This window comes from Dermacentor albipictus, chromosome 5, assembly GCF_038994185.2.
Source record: "Dermacentor albipictus isolate Rhodes 1998 colony chromosome 5, USDA_Dalb.pri_finalv2, whole genome shotgun sequence".
NCBI classification, from domain to species: Eukaryota; Metazoa; Arthropoda; class Arachnida; order Ixodida; family Ixodidae; genus Dermacentor; species Dermacentor albipictus.
In genome coordinates this window covers 152086220-152106187 of record NC_091825.1, presented here as the reverse complement: position 1 = coordinate 152106187, position 19968 = coordinate 152086220, and the positions used below count along the sequence as shown (strand labels likewise).

At 45.1% G+C, this 19968-nt stretch overlaps 1 protein-coding gene across 5 annotated transcripts in view; it reads left to right on the top strand.

The window, feature by feature from the left end:
* Positions 1-19968, top strand: part of Ars2 (arsenic resistance protein 2) — a 102021-nt gene that overhangs the window by 6873 nt on the left and 75180 nt on the right. For 4 of the 5 annotated variants that reach the window (XM_065433740.2, XM_065433738.1, XM_065433741.1 and 1 more), the window contains exons 4-5: positions 269-445; positions 19101-19274. In XM_065433740.2, coding sequence (XP_065289812.1) covers positions 269-445; positions 19101-19274 — 351 coding nt within the window. The remainder of the gene's footprint in view (positions 1-268; positions 446-19100; positions 19275-19968) is intronic. The other variant, XM_065433742.2, reaches the window with a different exon arrangement.

The window sequence follows — 19968 nt, the reverse complement described above, 5'->3', positions numbered from 1 at the left end:
GAATGGGGGATCCTCGAGAATGATTGTCCCAGAATGCAGCTTCATTCCTGCACTATACATTTTGTTCTTTTCATTGTAGCTGCCTAGGTTCTCCTGGTGACTTTATATGTGATGAGCAACCGACTTGAGACATAAACATTATTGCCCGTAACATTCAGTGTGCTTGCACTACCTTGGCATTGGGTTGACACGAAGCATGCATGTCACAGGGACTTGCACATAGTTTGGTGCAGTCCTGAGACTTGCTTCTGCCTGCCCGTTTTTGTAGGGATGACCGAGGTGGTTACGGTGGCTTTGACGGTGGCGGCTTTCCGGTGGGCGGCCACCACCCGGGCGCAGGTGGTCCCTGGGGTGGCCCCCCGCAGGACATGGGTGGCATGGTGCACATGGGTGGGCAGCACGGTGGCTACGGACACAGCATGGGCCAAGCTGGGGGTCCACAAAGGTAACCCAAGTCACCTACACACCAACTCTTGAGGGGAAGCTTTACCTCAAGGGTTCACAGCTAAATTTACTGCATGGGAAGGGAGAAGCTGTTCTGCTTGGCATCCACTGAACCTATTATGATGAGGTTTGTTGCATCTATTAAAGGAAGCAAGCGCTTTGGGCAGATTCTTGATTCATGCTGTCAATCTTCTTTACAAAATACTTATTATTATTATTATCATAATCTTTTTCAGCCTCAAATGGTGCCGTAAGACTAAAAAAGAAATAAACCATCATGATTACAACTCTAGCATGTCAATAAATAAACTCACATTTGTGTAAATTGCAAGTATTAGGCCATATAAAGTGGGCGATATTGCCACTAATTTATGAATAGGACTTTTACAGAATTCACCTCATTAGCAATGTAACAACGGCATCATCATACTTCACATTTGTCCAGTCTAGGCAATCTAACAGTTGGCTTTGAGCTAATGCTTTCTCTTGAGTGTATATACTAGGGTTCATGTGCAGCAGGGTGTTCTACCTACTGGGAAAACCTGGAATTGTCAGGGAATTTCAACCCGTCTGAAAAACTCTAGGAATTGTCATGGAATTGATGAAAAACCTAGCCAGGTCATTGAAACTGACAGAGGGAAGTCTGTGCAAAGGTAGACGGAAACAATCCTAACCCTAGATCGAAGCTGGTAAAGTCGCCCCCTTGGCTTCAGCCACAGTGAACAGCGGACTAAAAGCTTATGAAAACAGCTAGGCACAACTATTATTTCTAAGCATCATACAGCAAATGCAAAAATAACGCTATGCAACTCATGCTGGTAAAGCATTTGCATGTCTTAGCCTGGCTCGAAAGCATTCTGGTTAGGCCAATATTTGCGCATTCATATAAAATAATATATGAGAGACCAGACTAACACTGTTATGACACTCACGGACACAAGCGCCTTCCTCCAGTCTGGAAAAATAAAAAATAAAAACCTGCTTTCCTTTTTTCGTGCCTACGGGACCTAACCATAGTATAGCTTTGAACTGCCTACTAAAAAAGAAAAGAAAGATATAGCCAAGCCAGCAAACCAGGTTCAATCCGATCCAACCCGCCCTGGGTGGCTGCCATATTGCCATTCTTCTGTCAACCTGGCATGTAGTATGTGAGCTGCGATGACGCCTGCAGAGAAGTGCTCATTTAACCTTGATTGAATGAACCCAAACGTTTTGGTGTACTCGTCGTGTATTATGGCAGTGCTGGACGACACCAGTAGGGCTGAATGCTAGGTACAGTCGCCGACCGTTTATTCGGACCTCACGGGGACTGCGGAAATGTCCGAAAAAACAGGTGTCGGAAAAAGCAGATTAAGGGGGAAAAAATGAAATCCTTTATTTCCATGCACTTATTCGGGCTTGGCAGTAGGCTTGAAGAAATCGTGAAGGCGCCGTTGCACGCTGTTCCGTTTACGTGCAATCAGATATGCCTGAATCTTGGAGAGGGTCGTACGGTCACTATAGGCGGCTGAAAGCACAGTCACTGCTTGTGCACGCTCCGCATGCGACGGCAGCGTAGCGCGTGGTGTGTCATCGTCCGGCAGTGCAGCAGAAACCTGACGAATGATCTCGCCGTCGTCGAGTTCTGCGCATGTCAGTACAGCAGTGTCAGCACCTGTGAAACTGTCGAATGAGACGGTGTCCGGAATCGCAATGCAACCACTGCGCAGGTCTCGGCAGAACATTTTCCGCGTCAGTAGGGAGCACATCGGAAGACGACAAATCTTAGGCCTCCTGGCACCCGCTTGCTGGCATTCCCCAGCGCAGTCTGCGCGGGCACTGTCGGCGCCATTAGACACTTGACGCGATGTTTCCGTACGCAAGTTATCACTTGACGCGATGTTTCCAGACTGTCGCTTCCATTGGAGAGAACAAATTAATGCTGTCTGTAAGAAACTAGCTTCCAGCTGTTATATCCTGGCTCGTACCCGGCAATATTTTCCTCATGCTTCGTTTCATTGCTATACCTGGGTTATTGTTGTGAAATATGTGGCTTTACATATAAAGCTTACTGCAGTTGCAAAAGTGTGCCCTCAGAATAACAACATATTCCTTTGTTCATCGCTCTTGTAGCATTCAGCTTAATGATCATCATGTACTTTCATTTACGGCTTTAAGAGATTATAAGATTGTTTGTTTAGTTCACAAAATACTCAACACAAGCTTCTCTTTTCTCAACACCATATTTAACTTCCCATGGGCAAACACCGGGCAAGAAGTAACTTTAAAGGGACCCGAAACGATGTTGACGAATTTGTACAAACCTACTGAGTCATTAAAGTAAATCCTTCTTATCATGAATGAACATATCTAAGTGCTCCGAGTAAAGTGTGTAATTATAAGTTTTTAAAATGTACATCGCTGCTGATCACAGCTTACTGCTCGGCTGAATATTCAGCCGCTCCTAACCATTTGATGCAAATTGCCCTAATGACGCGAGTAAGGCAAGCTATCCGATTGGCTGCCCAGGGTGCATCATCAATAATTTTTCTAACTTGTTTGTAATATTTGGAATCATAGTTAATTTGTTTCTATAAAATGAAACCAACAGAAAGAGAATGCACGACAACAATTTCTCACTACGCTTAAGAACTTCCTGCACACAGAAGGCATCGTCTTCTTGTGTTACAATGTGCTCCATTTGGTGAAAGCTCCGCGATCAGTGTCGGTCTTGGTCTTTTTGCGAGCACCATGATTCACCTTTGTTGTGTTGTGGGCTGCAAGCGTAGCGACTTGGAATACGTCAAGCTGCAACATTGCGTCCCTCTGCAAGGCAGCAGATGAGCGGAGTGGCTGCAGTGCATCAGATGGTTGCTATCTGATCCAGGATTTGCGCGTTTGCGGCTATCACTTTGCACCGTAGGATCACAACCACAATAGCATTTCACGAGTCTGGTATTCAGGTATACGCAAGCACAAGGGGACAGGGCCTGGCTCTTTGACCATGCCGTTTCACGGGATGAGCAGCAACGTACGTATATGCTAAAGTTCCTTCATCAGCTTGAGTTTATGCCTCCACCCATCCGTTGAAATGGCCAGCTCACCTGTGGTTACGAGAATACCGGACTTGTGCGGCACTGCGACAGAATGCTCGCAATGCATAGCTTCGATAGCTCTCACTTGGGTTCGACTGCCAAGCAGCTGGTGGAGAGGTTGAAGAGGCTTCACGCTTGGCTCCTAGAGAACCGGAAGTAGACGACACAACGAGCCGTCATGACGCAGAACCAGTGAAGGCGGAGCTTAGCCCCGATCACTTGGTGAACGAGTTCAGGAGAACATGCGTGGCTGTGGAGAAGGGTAACTTGTAATTTTCTGTAGCTCTCTTAATATGAGACGCTTCACATAAATTGTGGTGCGAATGTTTAACTTTAGCTGCACCCTACGCGTCTGCAAAATTTCTCCGAACCGTATCGGAGGCTCTTAAATCTTCCTTATTGTTGCAATGTCTGTGGTGAAAGATTAGAGTCCTTTAGAGCTATAACTTGGGACACTGTGCCTGTGGAAAAAAAAAAGTAAAGAGAACCTTTGACCTTGCATGTAAATGTTTCTTCTTGTCTAGTGAAATGTAATAACTTTTGGCTAGTAAATTATAACTCGTTCACGTAAAATTTTTTTTTTACTCGAGCAAGTATGTAACTGGTTGACCTATATAGTCGAATCTCGTTAATTCGACACGCTTAAATTGAACTTTCGGTTTATTCGAACTTTCGGTTTATTCGAACTGATGCTGTGTTCCCGTCAAAGTTACGTGTATCCCAACGGTCAAAAACGCCCGGTAATTCGAACACGCAAGCATTTGCGATGGTTAATTCAAACATACTATGCTCTGAGAATGCCTTCAGCAGCCTGCCAAATCAAGCGGCAGCGCCTCTGACCAACATTCCTCTGACCCTGGCGTAGAGGAAGAGCTTAGGAGAGACCGCTCAACGCCGTGTGCAAAAGAAAAACAAAGAAACTGGCAGAAATTTGTGCGCAGGCGCGCATCACGGATTACTTTTGTTAGTGACGGGTGTCCTGTACAGATGACGACTGGTTTTCCGGACCCCCGATTGTTCGGACATGCCTGATAATTCGGACGCCTTCGCGGCACTGGCATGCATAGAGTCAAAGTATATAAGAACGTCTGAAATTACGTCTGAACGTCCGATTTTCCGGACTTGCCATGACCGCAGGTATGAAACGGCATTAATTGAAGCCACCACCACCGCCATTCTGATTATTCTGCCGCCTCGAGCCGGCGCTCTCGCATGCAGATGCACTGCAGCCGTAGCCACGTGGTACCACGGTAACGCCAGGCCTAGCTACTTCGGTGTTCACTATCAACCTTCTTGTTGTTCATTGCCGTGATTTTGCATTGAAACAATTCGCCGCTGTTAGCAATGGCGTCGACTCCGCCTTTTTAATCCTCGCCAAAGTCTTGGGAGCGCGGAAAGCATAACACGTTGCACAATGCCGGTTCCTGAAAGTCAGCTTCGCCCCAACACAGAAGTGCTGCTCGATGAAGCATACCAAACGTTGGAAGGGGCAATATTCACGGGACATGTTATGTTTCCTTTAATTATGCACACATGCACCTGCCGTTTTCTATCACAGTACGAGCACCGATGCGCCTAATAACTATAATTTGTAAATACATGGGAATAAATCTGGAACTTCCCGGTTATGTGTTAGCTCAGTGCACATGTTACACTGCAGGTAAGACCACTATTCAGTTAGCTTCCCTTAATCCGAACATTTTTTAATTCGAACAAATTTTCGGTCCTCTTTGAGTTCGAATTATCGAGATTCGACTGTATATCTATTTTCTGTATTGGCCCAGGTACTAGCAACATTGATATTGAGGTCTCATCTCCATTTCATGAACTCTGATGCAACAAATTTTAGGATATAACAAAATAATAAAATTTAGTTGATCATGCTTTATTTGAATGAAGTATTTTTCTGCTGAAACGAAATCGATAATGCGAGATCCATCACTGTATCGGTTATAGCAAAGCTAAGTTTTATTTGCAAGTGCCTCAATATGTATACAGTCAAACCTCGATATATCGAACACGGATATATCGAATTATTGCGTATATCGAACAATTTCTATATCACATGGAAAATCGCATGCATTTTGAATTCTTTATTTCGAACGGGGCCGGATGTAAAATGGATATATCAAACTCCGCCCCCCCACACCAAGTGCGCTCTGTTGACAGGAGGCGAGCTTTCCTGCAACACTCTCGAAGTTAGCGGTGGCGTGATGGGCGTTCCAGACTGCTGCGTACGACAGCTGCCCACATCGGTTGCGCCGAGGGCGCCATTTGAACGTAGCGGCGTACACACGCGGCGGCTTGGAGCCAGCACGGCCGCCTCGATCACGCGCGCCCGGCGATGCTTGCCCCCGCCTTGCGCGCGTGATCGAGGCGGCCGTGGAGCCCCCTAGTGGAGATCAGTGGTGGAGCCAGTTGGAGCGCTTTGTCGGTGCAGAGCCACACATCATGTGCATTGAGGACTTCGTTGGCGGTGACGACAGCACCGGAACAGTGGCGGAGTTAACAGACGTGGAGATTGCAGCAGAAGTGACTGCTGAGCGGCCAAACGAAGACGCTGCCGAGGCTGATCCAGCAAGCGCTGATGTTGCACCGCTCCCGACTGCAACTGAGGCTGTAGCTGCTTTGGCCGTTGTACGCCGCTACTGCGGTGCAATAGAAGGCACTGGACTGTCTCTTGTGGACCGTTTGGACTATGTGGAGGACGCCGTGGTCAAGCACGCGGTTGCCAATATTAAGCAGGCTACGCTGCTTCAGTACTTTCAGCGAACTAAATAAATACTTCGTTTGAAGCTTCATGTGAGTATCTATTGCGCCACGATTGGTTCATTGATTGATTTGCGCTAGTTTTTGACGCGTTTCCTACGTGATTTTAAATATCGAATTCTGGCTATATCGAACTATTTTGCGATCACCGCGCTGTTCGATATATCGAGGTTCGACTGTATTTTGATTGCAAGAAATGTCTGATAGTCACTAACTGATATTCAAAAAGCCTGATTTTTCGGATCTGCACAGTTCATGTAGTGCTGCCACCTACCCCTATCATGAATATATAATGGCAATAACTGAAATTTCAGATGCCGCATGGTGTTTAGGGCATGAACCGTGCTTGCGATGCCAAATGTGGCAGCCACAAACAAAGTTGCCACCATGTTGATTGGCATGAAACCGCAAGCTTGGTTGCCGACTCCTGACAAAGTGGGACTGGTTACGCCTGATGGCCTAAGTAGTGCAGCTGGTGTAGTGGCTGATGGCAAGTCGTGGGAATCTCACTGCCTATATGTTCACACTCGTAGACCTTATCGGTGATTAAGGGTGAGATCAGACACATAGGCTATAGACTGACAGCCATAATAGCGAAGTACAGATTCATTTGCAGTCTCTTCCATGTCTGGAAAGTCTGCCGGCGGCATGGTAACTTATATGTTCGTACTCGACCTTTTCGGTGATGAGTGTGATATCAGACGTACAATCTATAAACTGACGACCATAGTTGCAGTTAGGTGGGCGGATGAGATTAAGAAGTTTGCAGGGGCAACATGGTGACAATTAGTACATGATCGGGGTAGTTGGAGAAGTGTGGGAGCGGCCTTTGCCTTGCAGTGGGCATAACCAGGCTGATGATAATGATGATAGTTGCAGAGTACAGAACCATGTGCTGTCCACCGTGTCTGAAAAGTCCGTTTGCTGTGTGCATGTTTTGGCCAGTGGCTTGGCGTGGTTGGACCACAGTTGGTAAACCAGTATGCTGATGCAACGCATTAACCTTGATCTCACGGCTGTATGTTCATGGTGGCACAAAGAGCGCGTATGTAATTTATTGTTCCCGTGCATCGTATTGACACAGCAAAGTGTCCACGGGTCATCAAAATTTTCAAGGAGACCCACTACTGGCCCTTAGAGGCACCCCACTTGCATAGACCTAATCACAATTCCTTTCTTTTTCTGCCAATATCTGCATGTATGCTTGTAAGAAATATCGGATAAAACAGAGTTGCAATAGATTGTAAAACTGTGATCTTCATGGTAAAAGTAATGCAAAAATAGTGCAAAAATAATGGCTACACAAATTGTAGAAATGCACAGGACAGGCCCTGGACTAAGAACTGACTGGTTTATTACACACAGTAAGGAATAAATACAAATTCTGCTTGAAGTAAGTCTTTCTACCATAAGGTGGAGCAAGCACAACTTTTGGGAACGATTAGCTCATGTAAAGAACGCCGGCTTCCCGATTTCAGCTTTGTTGTGATTATTTTAATCTGCTCAAATCATCAAAGCTGTCCACATCTCGACTTGGCCCATTCACAAGGCCCACGAATTGGCCGAAGAAATTAGCAGTAATCCTATACGTTCACGGGTTTTCACATCTGCTTAAGATTACCAAGGTTGTTTTCTTCTTGAGGTGTGACTTCACAGCAGCTCACACTGCACTGCTGTGATGCCCAATTTCAAGGCAAGGTTCTCTGCCATCAAAGGGGCCCTGAACCACCACTCAGGCTTGGTGGAAAAAAAAACACAGCCAGCAGATAGGATATGTTACTGTGAACATCTCAGCCAAACTTCACAGTTGTGTATGGTGCGTGGATCTCGCAAGCAGATTGTGAGGTCAGCTTTCTTAAATGCTTTCTTTTCAACAGAGGCCTGCTCCTCATTCTTTTCTAGACACATTGTTCATAATGTAGCAGATTCCCATATGCGGCTGCTATTGGCCAACAGCTGACATCAATCAAGAAGGGTGTTTGAATCAATGCACTTCTTCCTATAGTTAATGTGTATAGTTATTGACGCAGTTTAATAAGCAGGCTGAAGTAAGTGAAAATCTGCTTTTGAATTTTGATAATAATTACGTACTTCCAAAAGAAGCCGACTATCATCTGCTTACGCTCGGCCATGGCCACCCACGCAGGAATTAACTTCGTTGGGTCCCACTAATTTAAACTAGTTTTGAACACTCAACTAGCCTTGAGTCATGCGAAACTTAAGATTAGACCACATGCATGCTGGCCAGTGCGTGCTCACTCTTGGCCTCCTGGCTACTCCTGGTTAAACGCCTTGGTAGACTTCGTTTCGTAATGAGCTTCAAAAATGCATAAATTGAAATCGGCTACTGTCTGTTGGACATGCTGGTGCAAAACAGATCTATTTCGCATCACGTAGCACAGCCAGACAGGAGCACATGAGCGCGAGTGTGCATTCTAGCCTGTCTTGCACAAAGCACACGCTATAGTTGCATGTAGCTGTGGTCTGCTACGTAGTGTAGAATCCATGGCCGCCATGGGTTGCCGGGACTAATCCACTGGCTGAGCACACTGCGGCTCACTGAGGATAACTATATTTGACATGTAGGCTGCATAATTGGAAATAGGGCATCATTGTGAACATCCAAAAGCAAATTTGAACTGCGCTTCACGGTGACGTTCAGCAGGTGGAGTGTTGTGGGCACACCCCACTCCGCCATAGCCTTGGTGATTGAAATCATTGAAGGGGAGCTGCAGCACCATGAATTTTGATTGCCAATAATTCCACTTCTGCAGAACGCATTGAAGAACTTCTTGCGGCAGGCTATTTCTGAAACAGTCCAATTTAACTTCAAATGCATTTCTCGATTTCGATAAGCACTGGTTCAGGGCCCCTTAATATGTTTCGTTATTTCCTGGGGAACAACACCCCACCCTCTCCCCACCCCTATGTTCTGATGCTTCCTTCTCCCCTTCCTCATGTTTCACCATTCTCCTCCTCTTTATGAGTTACCAATTTGGGATCAGTAGCTCGCGAATAGTGCACGTGGCACCGGCAAACTCTATTCCTGCAGCTCGTCCTCGATCTGCGCGCAGTGCTTCGTGATACAGTGGAGAGCCAGATGGCCATTGGAAATTTCGGCTTGGACGTGTTTGCTCCATTGCCTTGCTGATGCCAGTGCAGCTTTCTCTGTGCTGTCATCCTCTGTCATGTGAATGTTGGCTGCGAAGTGATCTGATTCGCATCATGTGTCATGTGACTGATTTGTCTGTGATCACGTCCATCGTGTGAATCCAGCCTTATCAGCATTGCCGAAATGAGAGAGGTGGATGGGGGTGGAGGCGAACAAGAGCCACTGGCCGAAGATGAGACGTGGACGAGTCAAGCATCTGCGAATGGAAACTGTTTTTGCAAAGATATGAGTGTTGTCGTGTGCAGTTATTTCCGCAAATTTTATTTTTCCTTCTGGGTTGTTGTAATTGCGGGTGCGGGATATGTGCAGTGGCGGGCTATATGTGGAAAAACACAGTAAGCATGCAGTACTGATGTTGTACAAGGTTATTTTTGTCCATGCGATTTGTTCTTTAAAGATGGAATAACATTTCGTGTCACTGCTTGTACTTGCATTATGCCATGATTGCATTTAAAGGACGTCACTACTTTTGTTAATGTTTTCAATCTGCCTATTCAACAGTGGTCAATTGTGACGAAAATTTTTAGTGCTGCTATGCTCACACCGATGATGTCAATGCAAAACTAGCTGCAATTTCTGTGTTTACTTTGTCAATCTTGAATGTATGGTAGGATTGAACTATAGAGAGTAAGAAATTTATTCTAATTAGGTATTGTTGTGCCATTACCACAAGCCCGGATTCCGAATCTGCAAGATGCAGAATCTATCCTGCGAGCGCCCTAATTCTCCCTTCACAAGTCAAGATGCTGAGCCGTCAGGCAGCGGTGTCCTGCGGGAGAAGCATCGGCAGGCGACGTGTTTAGACGTGTCAGCGTGTGCCAGACAGCCCGGCGCCGCACCTCCTTTTGCATGGAGGTCTCCGCGCGCGCGAACTTTGAACCGGGTGGCCAGCGCGGTCGCTGGTTGGACCCCTCGGACGACCGTCGTGTGCTGACTTTGTATTGGGCCGTTTGAGTGACAATGGTTCCTCGGGGATTATAAAAGCAGCGACGCGCTGCCTGAAAAACAGGATCCGCCGACCCACCGGGAGACAGTGTCGCTCCCGACTGGGGTGAGATGTGTCACGCGTTTTCGCCGGACGTTGCCGTGCGGGAACAGTCGCGTTTGTGTGAGCTCTCGGCCCCAGTGCCGATCCGATCTTGTCCTGTACAATGACCTGTATATAATGTATAAAATCCCTTTCGTTATTCTCATCGACGCCTGGCTCGGAGTCTTCGCTACCAACGCTCTGTCACGAAACGGGTGACGAGCGCTACGGGACCACAAAGTCGTAATAGTGGTGCAGCGGTACAAAGTCGTAACAGTATGTCTGACAGTGCAGCTAAGACACAGTCAAACTTTGATATATCGCATCTGAAGGGGATCACAAAAAGTTTGATATATAGGTAATTTAATATATAAAATAAAAATGTTACTAAAACATTCAAGGAGATTTTACAGCTGTTGGTTCTACATAAAACAGTTGAACCCAATTATAATGATACCGGCAGGGTGTCTACCAACCAGGAAAACCGGGAAAACCGGGAATTCTCAGGGATTTTAAGTAGTCTGGAAAAAGTCAGGGAAAACTCAGGGAATTTGGGCCTCTATCAAGGAAAATTAGCGGCAATTTTACTGAAAGGGTCGAAAGTCACAGTAATGCTGGCTCGAGTAACAGACAGGAATCGTAATGAATCGTCTTTGACGCCCTGTCGTCGGCTGGAGGAATTGCTAGTGTACAGTCAAGGACCGACTTTCCGGATTCCCGATAATTTGGACGGCTTCGCGGCACCGTCACGTACCCCATAGAGTCAACGTATCAGAACGTGTGAAATTTCGGACGTAAGAACTCTTCGCCGTCCGATTTGCCGGACGTTTTGCCGTGATGGCAGGTCCGAAACGGCAATAATCAAAGGCACCACCGCTGCCGTTTTGATTACTTCGCCACCTCGAACCGACACTCTCGCACGCAGATCCGCTTGCAGCCGTTGTCACCACTGCGGCGACGCTAGGCCTAGCTGCTTCGACGTTCGCTATGAAACTTCTTGCCGTTTGGTGCCGAGTTTTTTATTGAAAGAATTAGCTGCTGTCAGCAATGGTATAGACTCCGCCTTTGTGATCCTCGCGATTGACATGGAAAATGCCGGTTCCTGAAAGTCATCTTCGCCTCTGTAAAGAAATGTTACTTGGTGAAGCATACACAAAAGTATTGCAGTGAAGCATAACAAGCGTGGGAAGGGGCTATTGCCACGGAACACAGTATGTATTCCTTAATTATACACGCGTGCAGCCGGTATTTCCTGTCACATTACGAGCACCGATATGTCCAATATGTGTAGCGACAGGCCTTCAGAGCATTTTCGAACGTGCCTGTGGCGCGGTTTGAGTCCCTAAGGGCAGTAAATGACACGCGTTTATTTTTTTGCAACTGGCCAATTTTTCGGACGTTTTCGCGGCCCCTAGGGAGTTCGAAAAATCGGTCGTGGACTGTGCAACTGACCAAGATGCTTCAAATGGTCCTTGGGGCGAACGAGTGGCGAAAGGAGGACAAGAACAGAAATGAACTACGCATTGAGGAATAAACGGGAAAGGAAGCTTGCTGCCGCCGTTTTGAAGGAGCTTGAGCTCAAAAAATAAAGTTTTGGCTGATGCCGAGATGCAGGTGTCCCTCATCCAAACCAAAATAAACTCTTTAAAGCAGTGAAACACAACACTCGGGCGTCGTGCGCGGGCTGAGAGTATGTCAGAACAGTTGAGGTTGACTTACGAGCTGTTGAGAGAGAATCTCAATTGTGACAAAGTTCGGGCCTCATACCACTGAGCTTGCGACAGTTGATAGAAATAGCTCATATTCGAAAATATTTGCTTCTATATGCATCTTTATTTTATTCGTATTTGAGAATGTCCGACTCCATTGCAATGTTTTTCAAAGACACTTTATTTGCTGTGCATTTTACTAACCACTGCCTTATATTCTCTTCTTGAATAACATAAACACTACTCGTTAGTATTCAAATTGGATTAAGTCGCTTTTTTCATTTTTTTCATGTGCCTACTAGGGAGTGACAGCATCAGGCGACATGTTTTAAGCCCGTCTTGACATAAAACATAGTTCTGCATCACTCAGGGAAACTTGCAATGGCACTCAGGGAAAACCTGGAAAACTCAGGGAATTTGGAAATGTCAACTTGGTAGACACCCTGACCGGTTTTAACAATATTTCAGTTATAGCAACGAAAAGCTGCTGCACCGTCAACTTTTGCATGTTTTCTATGGGGGAATAACCGCTTACTACAATGCCCCCATGCTGTATTGGTTATAATGATGAAGTTTGGCTGCTGTGTGTCCGCGCCGAAAGGTAATGGAATGCGAAATCTTTGAAAAGAAAAAAAAAGAAAAGGTGAAATGCGAGCCGCTGCACAATCGCCTGCCTCCTCAACTGCCGCCGCCTGCTTCTCTCCATGGGAGATCACGCCAGGCTTGAGTGCATCTCTCTCGTCACCCATTCACCCCTTTGAACACAAATGGGCTGCGCCCATAGCTCTCTGCCGCACCACCCTCTGAAACACAAATGGACCGCACCGCTGCGCTGATAACGCTGCCGCCGTCGCTACCGAAACGGAAGATGGCTGATCCACGAAAAAACGCACTGCTATAGATTTGGAAACGAAGTTCTTCTAACTGATGAGGCAATCGTCACAAATATGCTTGCATCGGATAGCAACAGTGGCCACGACAGCAGTGATGACGCAATAGGGCAGGTTGCCTCAACATTGTTCCAGCAGGAGGCCCTGTAGGTGATTCAGTCCCTCATGGGCTTGTTTTCGTAAGGGACTTTCCGCAGCACTATGTGGAGCACCTGGATGTCTTGGAGAAGGATGTCGGCAAGCTTCGTGTAAAGCAAGAAAGGCTGATCGATATGCGGTTTTCTTGTGCAAGCCAGTGCAAAGTAAATGGCGAAATGCTTGTGACAATCTCATCCCAGCCTTCCTTCTGGATTTCTCAAGCTGAGATGCTGCTGCGGCAACATTCCTGCATTCTTTAAAAGGCGCCTTTTGGGGCCAACAAAGTGATGCCTCGGTGGAGCTTGTCACTTGCCACCTGTGACCCCTCTTTGCAGTTATAGCAGTGCCATTCTTGAAAGCCGACAGCCACAGCTTGTAAACAAAAAGCGATCGGAGAACGCAGGAAGGAGAGTTGAGCAGTTAAACAAGTCAACACAATCAGAGCCGGATGGAGCTAAGGTGGTGGAGAGGAGAACTGGCCTTGCCGTCATTATAGTTTTTTTTTTTTGAACAGCTATGCCATCCCCTATTTTGATTTTTTTTTTGTACAACCTGGTTATAACAATTATTGGTTACAACAATGGAATTTTTGTGGCACTTGAATATTGTTATAAGTGGGTTTCGACTGTAATTCGTTTCATGTGGGTTCGACTGTATTTGTGTGGCTTGTGCAGTTATTTGCAGGCAGGCAAGAAACTTATAATGGGCTTGAATGAAGGAAACTCTTCATTAGGCGAGTGTTTGTATATAAGATAAAGAGGTCATCAGTAGTTTGATAGGCAGTTTTTATGGTTTTTATTGCTCACTTTAAATTTTAGGTAAAGTGGGAATTATCTCAAGGAGAGTTCCAGACCCATCTACGGGAGTCAACATCACCAAACAGTCTGTCACCACGGGTGAACCTAATGAAGGAACACATTGTGCATTGGAAAGTGCGCCGACTGACTGAAAGCGAGCCTGCTGTTTTATGCATTGTACGATGCATTCTTGTGGACGTAATGTGAGCTGTCTTTTTGATGTCATTGAAATAGTGTTATGATAGGGGCACCTGATGACGCATGCGGTAACTGCAGACAAAGAATAAAGAAAAGCGCTGCGCACAAGTGCTTACAGCACGAATACCTCTAAAAAGTTAATTTCATCAACTATCTCTGACTTATCTTTTCCTCTGCCCTAGAGGGTTGAAAGCTAATAAAGGAACAGACTGATTTCGCCATATGCAGAGCCCTTGCGCAGCAGTTCTGCCAGTGCCATGATGACACTACTAATCCTCACTGCTTTCCTGCTGTACCTAGGTTCAAGGCAACATTGAGGGGAATGACAAGGAGAGTGCCATTGGGGTGGGTTTTTTCATTCAATTTTAGAGGGTGATTTCAGGGTGCATCTCCTCAACCCCACTCCTTTTGTAGAATCTTCTTCTCACCTGCGCACCTCTCAATCTCGACGACGAAGCGGGTCTGTCATGGTACAATACTTGTATACCATGGTTACCCTTCAGCCCACTAAGGACTACTAATACCAGCATCCTTTGCAGCAGTAGTGGTGTAGTGAAACTTGTGAAATCGGGCTATTGGGGGTGCCAGGCAACCTCCCCCAACTTCCACTATTGCACCACATTGTGCCACATGATGTCGTAGGTGCATGGAGAAGTCCCAACTGTCATGCCCCGAGACCTGAGGTTGCCTTCCTTGCTGTGTGTATGATTTCATGCTTGTAGTATGGTTAAAACACGAGTTGCCCTTTCAGGTTAAAATATACAGGATATGAATAGATTGATCTTGTCACACTCAGAGCACATATGTACCTGCCCTATTGGCACCATGGTACCAGTAGTGCTTGCCACTTTGCTGCTTTACTTGGGTTCAAGACAACCTTGAGGGAATGCTGAGAAAAGTGCTTGTAGAGAATTTTTTTTTTTCAGAAAAATAAAAGGGAGGAGGGAATTGCATCTTCTCTACCATGTTCCTTTCTTCCCTCACTTTTCTCCTCATGTCCTGTTTGTCACTGTAAAAGGAAACTTTTCATTTCTTACCAAAGTTTTTCTTCAACCAGCCAAGGACTGCTATGCAGGCACCCTTTGTGGCAGCAGTGGCATATTGAAACTTGCCATGAAATCGCTCATCATAAAACTTGTCACTGCTCTGCTGGTCAGTTACATGGACTACAATTTAGTCCAGTTCGGTGCTGCTTCACTTATTTCTATTTAGGTTGCCCTTGTCTTGTTCTTTTCACCCACTCCTCCTGTTCTTTTTTACTCCTAGTTATACTGCTTCCTCTCCGTTTGTGCCTCCTTACTCTTGTAGGTATGGGCTGTAGACATTCTATTCGTTAACACACTTAAACATGCTGATGGGATCCGTGGAAAAATTCACCATGTAAATGATACTGCTATTTAATTCCCTTTACCTTAGTCACATATAGGTCACATTTCCCCCTTGTTTTTTTTTTTCCTTTTTTGCAAACTTTGTGGTGTTTCTGTCATGTAAATATGGGTTTATTTCCTGTTGAAGGGCAACTCCGGTGTTTTTTGACCATATCAGTATGTTGTCATTTTCAAGTGGCATTGACAGTCCTGTCACTGAAGAGTGGTTCAATTTGCTTAGAAACTCACCAATAATCTTGATGAACCAGTAAGTGAGGTACCAAAACGTGTTGTTGCTTTATGTGATGTCTACAATGAGAGCGATGATGTCAGATCCTACACTGCTGTAATGTAAACATGCAGAACGTGTGATACACACGCAGCACACGTGGTGCCATGCCAAAAAATTGAAGCTGACGATGTCTTTTGACGACATGGGAACTTTTTCCAGCTCTTTCAAACTAGACAGCAGCAACTTCAGCGACAATATAAGCGCTGCTTATTTGCTTTTTGACCTGCCACCAGTGCCGCGCGAGGCAGCTGATGAGCTCCAAGCCGAATGCATTGTGCTGTGGCAAGATTAGCACTGGTCATCATGTCTGTCAAATCGGTGATTGTTGGCTGTTGTCTCCTAGAAAAAGGAGCCAGCTTCATTGTTTCTGGGTGAAGTGGTGGTGTAGACTCTGATGTCATAGATGCATGGTGACCAGTAAAATGTTATACATTCATGGGCATGAGCCGGGAACATGCCCCCAATCTTTAAAATCCATTTTCAGGAAAACCAAATGTCTTGCAGCCGTATCATTTGGCACAGATAATCAGAATGCATAAGATAACTTATATTGAACATTTTATTAAGGCCAGTGGACATAGAAAAATTTCTGAGGTTGCCCTTTAAGATTTTGTTCTGAAATACAACTTGTTTCTCTGCACAGAATGAGACTGTCTTGTCAAAAGGTCACAGCACTGCTAAGCTTGGATTCATTGCTTGTTTCATGGGAACATGGGAACTTTTCATGTGAAGGAAGTGCAGCTTCTAGATGGGTGAAATTTAGAAATATTTCTCAGATGGTATTTTGTAAAGGCTTGGGAAGTGTTCCTGATACTTAATTGCAGCCGTTGCGTGAGTTTGTATTACATTTATTTATTTATTTATTTATTTCACGTACTTTCAAGGCCCGAAGGCGTTACAGAAAGGAGTGGAGTCAAAACAAGAAGTAATGCAGTAAAAAATTAAAAATACAAACAAGTATTAACAAAAAATTTACAAAAGATATTAACAAAAGGCATTCTGAACGGCGGTTTTGAAGTTAGTAGGGTCGGTGATGAGTGCGATTGAGGCGGGAAGGCGATTCCAGTCCGTGCTTGTCCTGGGGATGAATGAGTCACTGTACCGGTTAGTACGGCACAATGGCACCCCGATTTTAAGGCTGTGGTCAGTGCGGGCAGAAATATATGACGGAGGGGTAAGAAGGGTCTCTTTTAAAAGGGGGTTCAAGTGAAAAACTTTGTGAAAAAGGGAGAGACGGGAATATTTGCGGCGTGACGAAAGATCAGGTAAGTTAAGAGTTCGTTTCATTGAAGAAATACTTGCATAGCGAGAATAATTAGATAATATAAAGCGTGCACTGCGGTTTTGAATACTTTCAAGAGAAGAAACTAATGACGACTGAGTCGGATCCCAAATGGCTGAAGCATATTCCAATTTGGAGCGAACTAAAGTTTTATAAAGGGTTAGCTTCAGGGAAGAAGGGGCAGAGCTAAAATTACGGCGTAAGTAACCAAGCATGCTATTAGCGTTTTTAGTAACATAGTCAATATGCGAGTGCCAAGAAAGGTTATTTGATATGTGAAGGCCGAGATACTTGTAAGAGCTAACTGACGTCACAGGTGCACCATTAATAAAGTAGGTGTGCGTGGCAGTGTTACGAGATATACGCATGGCCTTGCATTTATTTGAATTTAGTTGCATGCACCAATTAGAACACCACTCAATTACGCGGTTAAGGTCGTCCTGCAGTTCTTGGGAATCTGAAGGATTAGTAATTTTACGGTAGAGAACACAGTCATCCGCGAAAAGCTTTATGGAAGAGGAAAGAACGCAGTTCGGAAGATCGTTAATATAGATTAGAAAGAGAAGTGGACCCAGGACTGACCCTTGAGGAACACCTGCTGGTACGTTAGAAAACCGAGAATTACAGTTATTAGCGTTTACAAACTGCGTCCTGTTAGAAAGAAAGTTTTTTATCCACTCGAGTACATTTGCGTCCAAGTTAAGTTGAGACAGCTTAAGCAGAAGTAAATCATGGGTCACAGAGTCAAAGGCCTTCGCAAAATCAAGAAATACGCAATCAATGTCGGTACCTAGATCAGAAATTGCAAAGAGATCATTAGTAAATGTTAAGAGCTGTGTTTCACAGGAAAAGAACTTACGGAAACCATGTTGACAGGGGTTGAAAAAGGAGTTTGATTCTAAAAACTCAGCCAAATGTGAATATATTATATGCTCAAGAATTTTACATGAAATGCTAGTTAGTGAGATAGGCCTGTAATTGCTGGGTAAGTGTGTGTTACCTGATTTATGAACTGGAATCACCTTTCCCACGCACCAGTCGTTTGGAAGAACAGACTGCTGTAATGACTGAGTGAAAATGTGTGACAAGATAACAGCAGAAAATACATCAGTACACTTCAAAATTTTTGAGTTCAGGCAGTCTGGGCCGGCAGAGGAGGACGTTTTTTGATTGTTTATTAGGCAGCTAACACCAACCCAGTCAATAGAGATTGGATCCATGGGCGAAAAACCAGAATTGGATAAAACCGGTAATCCACTAGGCATTGTGGTAACATGTGAAGAGAACACATCATTAAATACATTACAGCATTCTTCAGGAGCAACAGGTTGATCGTTTGGGTATGTTAATTGGATTATTTTGCTTGGAGTACCGTTAACTATGGTCCAGAATTTACGAGGATTAGTTTGCAAGATGGACGGAAGGGTAACAGAATAAAAATGCTGTTTCGCACTAGCGGCGGCTGTGTTGTAGTCACTTTCAGTGAGGTAGTAAGCGGACCAAGCAACGTCACTGCATGAAGCTTTTGCGCGACGAAACAACCGCTTTTTTTTGTTACGTAGTCGCTTCAGAAAGGGGTTGAACCAAGGGGACCGTGGCTTGCAAGAGACTGTTCTTTGCGGTACGAAACGTTCGATTAATGACAACAATTTATTTTTGAAAATGCACCAGTTTTCTTGAACACAGCGCTGATCGCAATTAGCGATGTAAGAAGCTGCGAAATTTTCCATTTCAGTGGTAATGGAAGCCAAGTCGGCTTTGCTGTAATCACGGATCACCTTCGTAGTTTTCTTTACAGGAGCCCGTGTATTGATATGAAAAGTGAGTGCAAGGTGATCACTTACGCCTTTTATGTAAAGAATTGGGGAAACTGTGTGGGCAAGCACAATATCTGCACAAATTTGGGCAAGCACAATAATCTTTGTTGGAACGCTGCCGCAGGGAACCTGAGGCAGGCCTTACCCAGCCACCTATGATGACATTCAAGCAATTCCTTGGCTCTCAGGACGATGGCATTGATGACCAGGAAGCCGTACGCAAGTACAATGAGTACAAGATGGACTTCAGGCGTCAACAGCTTAACGAGTTCTTTGTCAATCACAAGGAGGAAGAGTGGTAGGTGTTACTTGATTTCTGTTTTTACTGTTATTGCACCTGCAACTCCTTTAAGCCATAGCTGGTGCCTATTTTGACTAGTGCCACATTTGCTGTAGAGGATAGGGAAGCTAGTTTCTTTCCCAAGTGTAGTTTTTTTTCTTGGTGTTGACACAGAAAGCACATTGTTGTAGCAGAAATTCTAGACCTATTCCTGCATGTTTAATTCTCTACTTACCTCCTGTTTCCCAAAATAATATGCCCTTGTGTCAAGTTTCTTTGAGTGCACTAGGCGCTACTGTGAGGTAGTTCATAAAAGTTAGTCTTCCTTGCACCTCTGTGATAATTCAATTAACTGTCAGACTTAGAGTGAAACCTCTGCTCCAGACAGTTTTGAAACTCAGTGCAAATGCAGCCACAATTTGCTACTTGTGTTTCTTCATTGCTATGGGGTTTGAAAACTGATTAACCATTTTCTCGAGAACCACAGTCGCCTTGAAGAGGTTTCACTGTGCACGAAGTGCACTTTCACATGTCTAATGATTCGATTAAGTCTTCTATATGGAATGGAAAAGAGAACTGGTTCGGCTCTTTTTTTACTCTTGCCTTCATAACACAATCTTTCCACCATTTTCTTTTTAATTCCTTAGTGTGATTGCCACCCGTCTGATTTGTCACCTGGCGCTCTTCCTTTCAGCCCAAAGACGGATGCGCT